Raw genomic sequence first — 15,071 nt, forward strand, 5'->3', positions numbered from 1 at the left:
TTTCTTACAAATACTCCGAATTCAGTATCCATATCGACACCGGCAATTACAATGTAAAACGTGACCTCTAATTGCGTTTCGACCCATGGTGAAAAAGCTTTTGTTAGTTTGGACTTCCCTCTCTTGTTTTGCACATTTTATTGTTTCAATTTATAACCTTACCTTTTAGTCATAAATGTGTTTATGAAAGAAATTGGAGAAAAAAACTTTGTGACTAGTTTAATTTTTATTTATAATCCCTATCAAAGCATTTTTATCATGTACGAGTAATGTAAACATTTCATAATAGAAAAGATTATTTATATTGTTCTTACTCACGTTATCCATATATTTTTGTGTAAAGAAACACATTGCTTTAACTATTAAATATTTAACTTCTTATACTTATTGCATGCTTCTAATTTTCAGTTCTCGTAGACTATACGTGCCTTATCTAAAAGTGGAAATGACGCTCTCTTATCTCTTATCTCTTCTCTTGTACTCGATGAGTAGCGAGACCGATTCATTTGAATTTTCTTTAAAAGGCGTACTTCTATTTTTCTCTGTCTTTTGCGACCATAATTCAAAGATGCGTGAACTTAGGTACCTAATAATGAATATTTAAGAATGTGAAGACGACAAGTTAAGTGACGATAGGTGGTAGACGATCGTTGCAGAAGATTTTCTTGATCGGTCCGCGCTTTGCATCGAGTACTCTTTCGTCGTATTTGCGCGGGATATTTCTGAAACGAGAGTTTTGCTATAAATAAGACATCTCTCAAATATTCCCTGAATAATACAAAACTCACTGCCAATAGACTCCGTTTCTCTGAAGGCGCGAGATGTTGTTTTGACAAATCATCAACTCGTTCTGCAAATACGTGCGCTGATCGCTGACTCTCACGAATAACTGAAATGACAATATCCCATTTTTCATATAATATAACTTAATTTTAATTTACTTTAATTACCATGCTCGTTTTCTTATGTTATGACTTGGTAATTAAAAGAAAGGTCTTCAATACTTAGTATCTGTACTAACATATGGATCGCAATCTTGGACGTCTACTAAAGCCGCAGCTTACAAAGCTACGGGTGTGTCAAACATCGCTGGGACGATGTATGATAGAGAAGAAAAGAAGATACAAAATAAAGAATACAGCGTTTCGGAAATAAATCACTAAGGTAACAGATGTTACACTAACAAAAAATAAACTAAAGTGGAGATGGGCGAGGCAAGAGGAACAGAAAAGTGGAGAAATTATTATATATTATTATATTATTTATTCCACTACATTATTCTACCTTTTCAGTTACTACTAATTCGATAGAACCCCAAAATAATACCCACATCAATTATCCTTATATGCCTAAATCTTATAACTAACAATATAGCAAGCAACTCTTGTGAACCCAGCCAGTGTACAAATTTTACCAACTTGTGTTTAAAGTTTAGACGTAAGCCTCAGGTATCTACTTGGTACCCGTAGACCTAGTCTCCCCATTATATCCAGATTATGCACCCGACCCGTAAGTATGTTAAATAAATAGTCTGACACAACTAGCTCTCTTCTACGGCGTAGCTGGTCGTAAGACACCATACCCAGAACAAACAGAACTAAACTGGTACCCGTTTGCTATAGGTACCCTGATTAATGATCCCTGGTTTTCGTTTACTGTACTTAATACATTCATACATTAATTTTAATTCGACTTCTTTTTGGATGATTACATTTTGGGAACAATAATGGAAAATTAAGAAATGTAATCCACGACTTTGATCATGAAATTTGATCACCTTAGATTCCGAATCGAGCCTCCACTCCTTACTGCGCAAAGTGCTCACGAGGTCAGTCCTTAATCTTTCAAAACGTTTTACCGTTCGCAGTAACTCCGCCTGAAATCAAAATACATCTTAGAAAACTTTTTTTAATTTCGTCAAACAATCAACTTGTGAAAATAAAAACGCATGTGAAAATAACATGTCAATTTAAGATGGTGCAGGCGGTAACTAGAGCCCTAGAGCACACAACACCGGGGGGACGTTTCGTTTCAAATAAGTATTACAATTAATTAATTTCGAAAAGTATACAATAAGTATCGTATTGGCATAGGCTGTAAAGATAATGTGTGTATTTCTGAAATAAATAAATAAAGTCACATGGGTTCCAAACAACCGCAAACATAATGTTTAAAGTACTTTATTTCTCATTAAAAAAATGTATTTTATTTACATGAGAAACCTTATATTATGTATGTATATACGAGCAAGATACACGTCATCATTAGCCGTCCCAATTTTAGTCTACTGTGTCTACTACTCTACATGTCACGCATCTTTAATGCCTTTTTGAAATTGTGAAACGCGCCAATATTGCGTATTTTAGACGGTAATTAAAAAATACAATGATAATACATAAATAGCAATTAGGTAACATAAAAAAAAGAAAATAATCGAGCCCCTCAAGGGATCGGTCGTTGAGGATTCGAACCGCTCTTCTTTGATTAAGGTCGAGAGGAAGAAGCTGGTACTGGGGAGATCCAGCCGAGAGGTCAGGTGACTCCATGCAAGCGATGGCTCGTAGAAATGAAGTACCGTATTACCTTGCTGAGCACACCAAGCTTTCGGAGGCTAATTTAGCATTTTAAAACGCAGCTACACGTAGTAAATAAGATTAAACATATTTACCGGAGTCAGAATATCTAAGTTTATATTTAGGTCATCATGTTTAAGCTTGCAATCTGTAATGAAAATACACTCATTTATATTAAAATTACTAATAACATTGCAAAAAGGTAAAGTTTTGTGGTTTGTTTTTAATGTATTTCTGGCATCATTGCACCTATTTTGAATATTTTTTTATCAATTTCTAATTATTTCCACGCCAACGAAGCCTCGGGAAACAATCAACAAAAATCATTCAAATAATCGGACTGCGATATTGGAAAAATTCAATCAGTGAAAATAAATCGGTCTATAAAAAGGATCTTTATCACCATACATCATAAAAATAAAACTGCAGGATGTTGTGATCCATGTAGTCACATTGAAGCATACGATAGAACTATTACAAAAGTAATTATCCCTATCTACCTGGTCCGCAACCTTTGGCATTTCTTATTTTTTCTCTCAGTAATGGGAGTTGTTCACGCAAAGTTTCGATGGCTTCCAGTAACTGTCGGTGCCTTGCGCTTTCTTTCTGCAAATCGTTATCGAAGTCCCAAGGGTAATCAACTTTGCGCAAATCCTCTTGAATACAAACGATTTGTTTTTGAATCTCACCATTCTGCCATGATGCTGTTTCTCTACAGTTTTTGAAAAAATATATAAGAGCCAGCTAAAGGTACATTAGATATTCTCATCAACTGTTACAGTGAGTTTTTATATAATTTTCATAGAAAACCAACACTCCTTTTAAATGAAATATTATAATTAAGTTAAGAAAATTGCCGTTTCATAAATTTATTCATCCTCACCTGCAATTTTTTTCATGTTCCAATTCTGTTTTTAAGCAGTCTAGTTCGCTGTCGTTCATGTCTTAGAATCAATTATTTACTTTTATTTCTTGATAATGCTATTTGATATTGATCAAACCAAATTTAGAAATATCTCAGTGCGTTGCGCGTCTTTATTTTAATTTGTAGATACTAGATTGTACAGTAAGTAGGTAATTCTGAATATCTCCGCTTTGCAGTTATGCCAAATGCTTTATTTTAGAAGAGACAAGAGTAATTTTAAATGCCATCTTAAGACATCTTCAAAGAAAAATACTCACTACTTGCATTTACAACCGCGGTAAAGTAATTGTGCTGCATGAAATAAAACCAGTTGCCTATGGTAACCAAATAAATATCTATTTAAAAGCCCGCCTGTGGCGTTGGTAGCCAAACACCAATATATTACACGACTCTACAAAAAAATTGTCGTTCTTTGTCCTAAAGTTTATACTATTATTTTCCAGTTAGTTATGCACAAAAACCAAAAAGAAAATACCCTTTTTCGGTATAAAGTTTGCTTTTGTGATAGTTATAATAATAATACTCATTTAATATCAAGGCCAATACAATGAAAACATGATGGGCGACTATATTTGGGGTTTATTGAGAGAAAGTAGCTATGAACATAAAAGAAAAAGTAAAAGTGTGCACTTTTAAGTTATTTTCCACTTTTCTGTAAGCTAATTTTATAGTAAAACTTAATAAAAATAATAAACATTTTTATTTCAATAGTTTTATTTTCAATCAAAAATTAAAATCCGAGATTTTTAAAAATTTCGTTCAATCAGTCTTCTAAGCACAAAAGCAAAGTTTTTCATGCCATATATTTTTTTTCCGTCTTATTACGACCTAAACTACCGAAATTTAATGCTTTACAATCAAAGTCAAATTTCTTCCCTGTTTTGACCCTGGGCCACAATGCACAAACCGTGCGGGCCATAATAGAAAAAAAAAAAAAAAAAGTCAAATTTCATGTTGACCCGTGTTATGTATTAACTGTCAACATCAATATATTCTTCAGTGTCAACTCTGTCATGTCAAGTCTATTTTCGTGGAACATTTAAAAATTCAAATTGTACTGGAAAAACTTGCACTCATCGCAAGAAAAAAGTATTTTAATTCACTATTTTAATATAACTTTAAACTAATCAAATTTAAAAGTAAGGTAAGTAATGAATACTACTTGTGAAGATTTAAAAAAACAACGTGATGTGTTACTTTCTAAACTTAGCGATCTCAGTGAAAGAATACAGATGTTGTCATTTAGTTTACAACAGAATTTTATTGATTTATATTTGAATTTCAATCCGATTAAGAAACTGGAACAGTTAAACTATACAAATCGTAAAGCTATGATTTATATAGAGTATGAAAAATTACAACAAGAGATAGCTTTTCTTGATGAAAATCTTGACAGTAAAGCTAAAACAGAAGAATATCTAAACTCTTGTGAAAACTTAAGTCATTCTATTGCATATTTAAGGAATCTTTGTATCCTCGTAGAAGCTAAGCCATTACTTGATAAGGCAAATCATGATATGGAAAGATACAATTACTGTGAAGCTATATTAAGTATAAAGAGCTTACTGAGTAAGCTTCTGGTTCTTAAGTTTGAGGGAAACATGGATAAAGCACTAAGAAATTTAATTGAACAGAGTCAAAATCAAATATCCATATACACAGCTCACTTGAGTGTTGAATGGGAAGGGATATTTTCATGGACAGAGAGAAATGGTGTACACCATTTAACATATGCCTTGTCAGTACAGCAAAGTGACTCTTATTTGATGCAAAAGATTTTAAAATCACTCTATGCAACAAAAAGGTTAAATGCAGAGCTAGCTCTATTTTCAGATTTCTTTTTAAATAAATTGCTTCATAATATTATAAGGCACAATTGTGAAATTATACTGACAGAAAATCATGTTAATGTTCTAGATTTTAATATAAAAATTGATTTAAATGACCACAAGCAACCAAATGTACAAACTATTTTCTATAATTTGACTGCAGTGTTTGAATTCCTGCAATCAACCCTTGGGTCGCAAATGCAAGCTGATTTAACATTCATTGAAGTCTTTGCCAAAATAATCAGACACAGTTTTTTTACCAAAATAATTGATGATTGCATAAGGAATAACTTGCCATCCTGTGATAGTAGTTATGAACACTATAAAAACATTGTTGTTGAGTTGGAATTGTTTAATAAGTTTTTGGTAGATATAAAATTTATTGAAGCTAGCATATCACCCTTAAACAAATTTATCAATGACACAAAGGGCGTTCTTTATAATAAAAAGTGTGATAAATTACTTCATGATGTTCGTAAACTTTTAAATGAGAGTATATCTTATGGAACAATCTCTGTTGGAACAGCAGCAGAAGTGGATAGTGATTCAATACTTGATGTAACACAGAAAGATTTTGTTTATGATTTGAAGAGTCCCTTATTTCTACCAAAGTGTGTGATATCACAAAATGTTAAGAGGATTATGTGTATGATAATTGAACATTTAGAAGAAAGTGTAAAACTACCAGAGCAATATAGCAATCAACTAGTTGTATACATCAAGGATATAGCAGTTATGTATCAAAGCCTAGTGCCTAAAAAATTTAGGGTGAATTTAGAATGCTGCCCATTGGATATAGGTTTGTATTACAAAATAAACAGACAGTACACCAATCTATGCATTTTTTTTTATTGTGACTAGTTGTAAAACTAGCAACATAATAAATGTAAATACAATAAAAGCGCAATAGTCAGTCAAGCTGGTCATCACTTAAAATTGTATATTGGTCACTTAGGGTAACTAGTATTAAAGAGGCACAAAAATTCATGGTAATAAATGAATTCCTGATAAGTTACTAAGTTAGATAATAAGATAGAGAAGATAATAACAAAGTTAATGGTAGATTTGCTGATCCTGTAAAGCTTAAATTAATTCAAAACACCAACACCTACCATAAGCAATTTACAAATTACAAACATTTAACCCATTTTTTTAGCGCTATTCTTCAACAACTGCTTCTACTTAGCTCATAGCTTATTGGGCCCACCGTGGAGAAATACTTTACCCGAACCAATGGCTGATGCTCTTAATATAACACTGTTGGAATGTATTCAAGATCTGAGACTTATTGGTCTAGAGAAGATCTCACTTTATTTGCAAAACCATAGAAATATTATTGTAGAAAAGGTTGAAACAAATGGTATGTTTTACTTAATAAGAGGTTTTTTGTATCTTCATTTGAAACTTTTTATTATTTTCATTAATCAGTTTTTCTCACTTTCAGACCTCCCATGGACGTTAGATTCCTATGATACCTTTAACTATGCCATCAATTATTCAATTACTTTAATGAGGCAGCTGCAATCATATTGGTATAATGTCCTACCCTCGAAAATGTACGAGCTGTCTCTTTGCACATTAGTGCAGGCTCTTTGTCAAACAATGTTAAATAGAATTTTTCTTGATATCCAACCAATTGATGAAGAACTGGTTTATATGCTTGTGATAAGGTTTGATGATACAATAAGAGAAGTGAGGACTCTATTTGAGGTAAATACACTTGGCCACTGTACTTTTCATATCAGTTAATTGTCAGATAAATTGTTTGATAAAATATTTCAGGAACCAAAATTTGAGGGGAAAGTAGAAGTGTGGAAGAAGTTCTGCAAAATGCCGCAGTTACTCAGGGGTCAACTTTTAGAAATAGCAGAACTCTGGACCACTGATAAGCATCTATCTGAAACGTATAGTTGTGAGGAGATTCGTCATATTATAAAAATACGTTTTCCCGATGATAAATACAGACTTAAGATTTTAAAAGAAATTCAGTAATTTTTAACACTGCCAATAAATGTTATTCAAACCTTATGCCTTTGAATTCAAAATAAAATATCTGTAGGCCCGCTTTAATATTGGAAGAAAAACATACAATGGTATATTTAAATTCTGTCATAGTTAAAATATTAGGCATTAAGAATTTGGTTACTTCGTGCGTGCAAATATTCTCATCGTTGCGTAAGTCAAAAGCACTCGTTATTAAAATAACGCACGGAAGAGCGGAAACAGGAAACCGGCAAATTGTTTAGCGCATGTTACAGTATGCCATTCTATTTGTTTGCTTATTAGAGCAATGGATTGTTAATGGATACATATCTAAGAAATTTGCCATTACCCTGAAATCTGTACAAGCAGTTAAAAAGTGAAATTTAATCTCTTATCACTTTCAAGAACTGATCTAACAACATTTGAATATTGTAAGATAAAACAAAATTTCACGAATATAAAGTTGTAAAAAAGTTTTTGATGTAATTCGTACTAATTTTGTAAAACACAATTACTGATAAAATATCTCCTATCTGATAAATCTGATTCTGTTCTGGTAATTGAATCAATACCATTTCAGTTAACTCTACTCTCTCCTTTGAGGTCCTCGATATTGAGACAATATAAAAATTAGTAGCAATAAATAGATGCGTTAAGATTTCAGCCAGCTCTTAAAGATATCACATTGGCATTGACAGAGAAAGTAAAACACGATCCAATGCTATTTAAGTGTGTAATGCTTCCGCGCATTTATCATTGCGCGAATGGCTGCGATTGAGGAGTGCCACCGCACTATGCAACAAATATTGGTAGGTAAAGCGAAGTAACAAGCGGGTATTTCCGATTCACCTTTGACATGTGACGTGGTGTAAAAGTGAAAAACGATAAATATAAGTGAAGTGAATTTTGTGGCACCTTATGGCGTATGTGAGAATTTGTGGAAAAAGGGAGTGAAATTTTAAATTCCATCTCATCCCTACAAACAAGAATTTTTCTATATATTTATTTAATAGGCATCCGTTCATAGTTATAGTTTTATATAGACTAATAATTCATGATTATAATGCAACATATTCTTAAAGTTAAAATGCGAAACCTGTGTTAACACGCAAGTTACTAGTCGCATTGAAATACATATTTTATTAAGATGAAGTGCTATCGCCGTTTTCTCTATGAATAGTAATGACAATATAACGTTCAGAATAAATGAACACAATAGATATCTGTTGTTTAAATTATTAATTACCATATTTATTTTGTTATAGATTGAACTAACTATTCATAACTTTACTGTTTTATTAGTGGTTCGTACATAGCATAAAGATATAATATCTACCTATCTTTTCAGACCACTATCCTGATAATCGCCCTATCGACTGTTATCTATGAATGCTCGGCGAATGCGACTGAAGATGCCACCGTCGATCAAATGGCTATGGAGGCGAGGGCTGTACCGGTCGTTGCAAACCTGACTGCCGTCAACACCAAGCGCAAGCTTCAGCCAAACGGCACCTCACACTACAATCAAACGTTGAAACTCGAGCATAGGCCCCCTAGCAAACCACCGATATATCTCACACCGGATAAAAAGTTCTATATCTCGGTCCCTCAACACTATTACAAATCACCACCGCCGAGGCACGTGTATTCAAAAGAGCCGCTCAAAGTGACAAACGGCATTTATAAGTTCCCTGGAATCAATTACGTTAAACCAGGTCAACAGGTTCCACACTATTACAACAAGCCTCAGCAATTGATTTATGTACCGACAACCCCAAAACCTCCAACATCAACACCCAAACCACAAACCGTCTATCAATCATCAGTAAAACCCAAATCGCAGTCCCTGACATATGCTGCTTCCACTGGGAAACCCATATCTGTCACTAAAACTCCAGTCAAAGCAAATATTCCTGTTCAATCGGTTAACGGAATTCGGACCGATTACGTTAAGCCTCCTTCGCGTCATCATCAGTATATCCACGTCTTTGAGCTTTCTCCTCCGACTACGATTGAACCGACGACTACCACACGCCTTTTGAGAACGAAGCGAATATGGCCGAAGAGGATATTGGACAAAATGAATAACAAAACGCTTAATGCAAGCAGTTCTATCGGAAACACCAATTATAACAACAGCGATGTAAATGTTGGCGAAGAGAGTTCTGGGCGCTTCTTTGTTTACGGCGACAAGTCTGATACTACGACAGCAAATTCCGAAACAGTAACAAAACGTCCACACAGAAGGGTGACAAGAGCTCATAAAAATGGAAATAATACCAACGAGAACGGTTCTATAAAACCTAACGAATGGGTCCCGATACAACCGTCACATTTCGCAAAGTTAAGATCCCGGCGACATCGTAAGAAACGTTCCGTAGAATCCTATTTTGACAGGTCTCCTTATGTCACAAAAAACTATCCACTGAGTTTTTTGAAGGATTACCAAACGGATGACTACTTTAAAGACAACCAACTAAATGACTTTTATAATAACTTCAAAGATAATAGTTACAATAGCTACCTTAATAATCATCAATCGAGTGCTGCGAATGAAAAGAACCCTCTTTATTTACATACCTACGGACTGATTCCAATGAGCGAGTCGTTGCAGAGTTCCAAGCCCGCTTCACCAAATGTGATGATTTTTGGTAAGAAGAAGAAGCGTCTACCGAGTTTGCCTCCCCCTCCACAAGTCGATCTCAGTGACCTCCATGGCGAAGCGAGCGGCCAGTCTAAGGTACATACGAAGATAAAGCATCATCATCACCACCACCATCATCGATACATTAAGACTGTCGAGAAACCCGTGCAAGTCCCATATAAAGTTGAAGTGCCCAAACCCTACCCTGTCGAGAAAAAAGTGGCCGTGCCAGTTCCGGTAGAAAAAATTAAAGTAGTGAACAGACCATATCCCGTCACTGTAGAAAAAAAAGTTCCATATCCTGTGCACATTAAAGTTCCTCAACCGTTTCCCGTAAAGGTCGTAGAAAAGGAATATATTCCGAGGCCGTTCCCGGTTGTCCACCAAGTGCCCATTATAAAACAAGTAGAAGTTAAAGTTCCTCACCCGGTTCCAGTGCAAGTCGAGAAGCGAGTGCCGTTTCCCGTTCAGGTGGCTGTGCCCGTCGAAAAACCTTTCCCGGTACCGGTCCATGTCGAAAAGCGAGTTCCATATCCTGTTCCATTCAAAATCTTCATACCGCAACCATATCCCGTAGAAAAAAAAGTACCGTTCCCGATTGAAGTAAGAGTCCGAGAACCATTTGAAGTTATAAAGCATGTGCCAGTAAAAGTTCCTTATCCTAAACCTTACCCAGTCAAAGTGCCTCAACCGGTACCCGTTCATGTGGAAAAGAGAGTTCCCTATCCGGTAGAAGTCGAGAAACGAGTGCCCGTCCGAGTAGAAGTGCCAGTTCCGCACAGAGTGGAGATTGAGAAGAAGGTCCCGATTTATGTTCCCAAACCGTACCCAGTCGAGAAAAAGGTCCCGTATCCTGTTAAAGTTCCGTATCCCGTAAAAGTCCCAATAAAAGTACCAGTGCAGGTGCCGATAGAAGTCCCCGTTTACATACACCATCCCTTCCAAATTATCAACGATGATAACGTTGCAGGCGGCAGTTCAGTACATCATTTGATCGCAGGAGTCACAGCGGATATGATGGGCGGCAGCGGGCCCGATGACGTCACGGGAACTCCCTACGGAGTCACTGTCCGTGGACACTCTGGCTATGACGACATGGAGTCGAGGTCAGACCACGAAGTCACCACTGCGTCATCGTCTACACCCCGCACTACTTAGAATGACAATTAGAGTAATATTTAGCTAAGTTTGTTTGTGAAGTGCTTGTGTTAAATTATGAAATGGGATGCTGTGATATTACGTTTTAACGTTTTAATTTCAAGCTTAAAGTCCCACCAGATTCTGAAGACTGAACTTTATCTTTAAAATGGAAACTTGTAAATAATGCGTGAATGAATGAAGATAAAAAAATAAGTATAACACCTCACACTGTTTTATTTCTAAGAATTTACTACGCGCGCCTTAAATCCATTTTAAGTTATCACGCATTGGCTATAATAAGCGATCTATATCAATAATAAAGTTAGAATACAAAAAATTATGAACACTAATGTTTTATCTTTACACAATTTTCTCTTGCTCTTGTATCGTTTTATTTATAGTTCGTCGCGCCTTATATGTATTACAAAGTAGGTTTTGCCTAATTGCATAACATTTGTTTCGGATTGCTTTCCGAAGTCAAATTAACGTTATAAAAATCCTCATGCGAATATAAGGAAGCGAAATTTGCGCACTCGGCGATTTGCAAAGTATGAACAAAGTTATATCGCACAAGTCACTCAGCCGTGAATTTCACTTTCGTTAATGAGTCTTCCTTTTCCGTAACATTTTTTTACATAAATCATTATGCTACATGCATATAAGAGAGAGAGTAATCCTGGCATAATCCATTATATTATATACATCAAAAGATATTTAATATTTTCATTTTCGATAGATACCATATTAGTAGGTATGCCGCAGAGAATATTACAGGATTATAGCAAACGAAATAAAAATCTCAAAAAAAGTCGTAATCATTTTAATTATAGTCAACAAAAATAAGTAAAACGTAATTACTTAACTTTTATAAAATTCCATTCAAGCTCATATACACCCACTGAGTTTTGATTCTTTTCATCATATTCTGCCCACTCCTTTTCTGATAAATCTACCTCTTCAAACTTCTTACCTGGAACCCAATTTTGATTATTAGCTTAAATTCATAACAATATCTAGTATAAAGTGAGAGATTACAGGTAGGGTGTATTGTATGGTGTAGAATGAAAAATCTCGTACTATGTCCTTTTCGTGTGTCCCTACACACGAAATTGGCGTTTTGTCGTACTATCGTACACTTTGACCTCAAATATATTATATATTCTAACCTAAGCAAAGAAGAGGTCTTTTGTTAGGAGTTCCATTCAATTTTTACAGCTATTTATACCTTCATTCATTTTATTTTCCCATTTTATTTTTTTTCTCTGCGTAACTCTATTTAAAATGGAAAACATGAAATATCGCGTTATTTACGAGTTGCACCTTGCACCAGTGCTGCTCAAAATATTAATTGTCTATGTGTATGGCGGCGTGTCGCAAAAAAATACGCAGTGCATGTTTGGTTTTCGTTCTGGAAATATCGAGGCCCGTAGTTCAAGAAGAAGGACATCCGGAGACCAAAGTTAATAATGAAATTAAATGCTATTGTAGAAACGGATCCATCGCAAACTACGTCTGGGTTAGCCGCAGGCTGCGGTGTTAGTGATAAAACTATCCACTTGAGGCAAATTTAGAAAAAGGAAAAAAAACCTTGAAACACGTTGAATTCTGAGTTACATTACTTATATGGCACAATAATGAAGGGATTTTAAATTTAATCATTACCTATGATGAAATCACTCGGATGAAGCAGTCAAATTGTGTCCCAAACTTAAATTTACAAAGAAAAAGTTACGTTTGGTGGGCTAGTGCCCGAGTCATTCTCTATAAATTTCTTAATCTTTCGTAAGCAACTACAAACCGTGCAAAGCTAGCTGCTAACCAACCAAAACTGGTCAATCGCTTTAAGGATCTGCTGCCTCAAGACTATGCTAGACCATACACTGCACAACAAACTGCTACCAAATAAGTGGACTTTCAATTGGAATGTCTAAGACATCCACCATACTCCCCAGACCTTGCTCCAACAGATTACTATACAGAATTTTATGAAATTTGGATGACTTCTTGCAACTTATATACATTATCTATATATCTAGATAAATTAGTATAAAAGCAATAATTATATTAATAACAAAAAATTGAAATAACCATTATCCACTGCTTCAGCAATCCAGCCAGATTTCGGTTGAAAATCCACAGGTTCTACTCCTCTACAGTCAAATATAACTATTGTCTTGAATTTATTTTCATCTTCACTAGTTAATATACCTAAAATAACTTATAAGTTAAAACTTCATAAATAAACATAACTAAATATTGAGACCAATGTTAGAGATATAATCTTTTTATGTTTTCATAATAAATATTTGATATAGTATATTTAATTTTTATACTTTTTATTAAACATACTTTTATTACTGTATTGTATACCCAGGTTATTCATAAAATTATCAGCAAATATTATTGACATTATATTGAGAAACTTTTTTAATAATAATCCAATGTAAAGAGATTAAATACAGATAACTATGCAAAGCATGAACATCCTATTTAAAAAAAAATACATAAGTCTCTCAAGAAAGGCCCACTAAATTGTTTAAATACTGTAAACAATACAAACACACCATTGCTTCCTTCAATGACATCAATACTATTTTCTCTGGAACACAATTTACACTTGATAAGCAAGTTAGACTCTGATCTATTATGTTTTTGTGGGACTTTTTCGGCTTCAGTAAGATCGTGATACTTGTCTGATTCCTCGCCACAACTACAGCATTTTAGTTTTAAAAACCACTGGTAGTAAGGATGATTAGTATACAATTTCTCAATACATTCAAATGATGCTTTGATTTGAAGCGCTATTTTAACCATTATTACTTTTATGAGATTAAGAATTATTTCACAGGCCTAGGAATCTGCTGGTATTTTCATGTTCTGACAATTAACATATTGAAAAATGAAACGTTACATCAGTATTCAGGTCTTGTCAGTTATTGTTTGGTTTTAAATTAAAATATCGATTGGGTAATGTCAAATGCTTTCTATTGTTTACAAAACATTTATATATTTAGATTCGATAAATAATCATCGTCAAGACAAATTATTATAACTTTCATTTACGCAACTTTCATACCATTTCAATTTCTATCCATTCTTAGAATTGTGGTTACAGATTACGTTTATACTTTACGAGTTTACACCCATATCTTAACGTCGTCTCTGGCTTTAAAGAAGGTGCATATTTGATATTCATTATTTAACTTTTAAAACAAATCTCAATTGTATTGATTACTATCACATTAAAGATGGGTTATTATTTTTTCGAGCACTTTATCCTTGCATCACATTTCTGACTCGTAAAGCACATATATATAGGGCCAATAATGAATATATTAAAGATGATGAAATTCAATTTAACCCGAGTAAATATACACATTTTTAGCTACATCTTAATACAGCTTTCGGCTAAAGCAGTAGCTACTAGGCAACTCCATATAGGTACTTACTAAATGTGTAGTAGCTACACTTACGCCCAAGCCCAATAACCTATCTCAATCCATTTTTGACCATCTGAGTAGACATTTTAACCCAAATATTGTAAATGTGATCCGACCTACCATGGATAGCTTAGATCGACAGATGGCTATTACAATCCGTCGATTGGTTATTGGCACACTTTTATCAATATTTGCATTAAGATGTCTATCTAAGATGGTCAAAAGGGGATTGAGATAGGTTATTGGGTTTGGGAGTTAATCCTTTACGACTGCTCCTTTTGGTGACTGGTTTGACTTGAATTTATGTATGCACGGGTATATATTGACAATTTTCTTCTTTCATATTACGGCTTGTTTCCACAATAAAGTGCGAATAGCAACTGTTTTAAAATTTGTTTTTCTGACTTTCCTTTCATTATTGTAATTAATTGCTTTAAGATGCGACGAGGAGTATGATGTAATGGTTGCAGCTCCTCACAAACCTATTTTTTTTCCTATTTTATTCAAAAAAATTTTTTAGAATAAGAAAGTCTTGGC

General features: G+C 34.3%; 4 protein-coding genes across 4 annotated transcripts; 2 read left to right on the forward strand and 2 right to left on the reverse strand.

Annotated features, from left to right (window-relative positions):
- Positions 1 to 312: 312 nt before the first annotated feature.
- Positions 313 to 4,069, reverse strand: LOC110999860. Its single transcript, XM_022269117.2, has 6 exons — positions 3,457 to 4,069; positions 3,074 to 3,285; positions 2,669 to 2,721; positions 1,778 to 1,876; positions 789 to 889; positions 313 to 722 (listed from the first exon to the last, which is right to left on the reverse strand). Exons 1-6 carry the CDS (start codon positions 3,513 to 3,515, stop codon positions 623 to 625), a joined length of 624 nt encoding a protein of 207 aa, XP_022124809.1. The 5' UTR covers positions 3,516 to 4,069; the 3' UTR covers positions 313 to 622.
- A 446-nt stretch (positions 4,070 to 4,515) lies between these two features.
- On the forward strand, positions 4,516 to 7,345 carry LOC110999861 (centromere/kinetochore protein zw10). The gene is made up of 4 exons (XM_022269118.2): positions 4,516 to 6,126; positions 6,484 to 6,687; positions 6,772 to 7,037; positions 7,110 to 7,345. The coding sequence occupies exons 1-4, from the start codon at positions 4,650 to 4,652 to the stop codon at positions 7,317 to 7,319; spliced, it is 2,157 nt and encodes a 718-aa protein (XP_022124810.2). The 5' UTR covers positions 4,516 to 4,649; the 3' UTR covers positions 7,320 to 7,345.
- Positions 7,346 to 8,055: 710 nt separating this feature from the next.
- LOC110999857 lies at positions 8,056 to 11,470 on the forward strand. Its single transcript, XM_022269114.2, has 2 exons — positions 8,056 to 8,119; positions 8,659 to 11,470. Exons 1-2 carry the CDS (start codon positions 8,075 to 8,077, stop codon positions 11,110 to 11,112), a joined length of 2,499 nt encoding a protein of 832 aa, XP_022124806.2. The 5' UTR covers positions 8,056 to 8,074; the 3' UTR covers positions 11,113 to 11,470.
- A 428-nt stretch (positions 11,471 to 11,898) lies between these two features.
- LOC110999845 (UPF0587 protein CG4646) lies at positions 11,899 to 13,987 on the reverse strand. The gene is made up of 3 exons (XM_022269090.2): positions 13,659 to 13,987; positions 13,183 to 13,302; positions 11,899 to 12,064 (listed from the first exon to the last, which is right to left on the reverse strand). Exons 1-3 carry the CDS (start codon positions 13,906 to 13,908, stop codon positions 11,949 to 11,951), a joined length of 486 nt encoding a protein of 161 aa, XP_022124782.1. The 5' UTR covers positions 13,909 to 13,987; the 3' UTR covers positions 11,899 to 11,948.
- Between the last annotated feature and the right edge of the window lie 1,084 nt (positions 13,988 to 15,071).

The sequence above is a fragment of the Pieris rapae genome, chromosome 6, assembly GCF_905147795.1.
Source record: "Pieris rapae chromosome 6, ilPieRapa1.1, whole genome shotgun sequence".
NCBI lineage: Eukaryota > Metazoa > Arthropoda > Insecta > Lepidoptera > Pieridae > Pieris > Pieris rapae.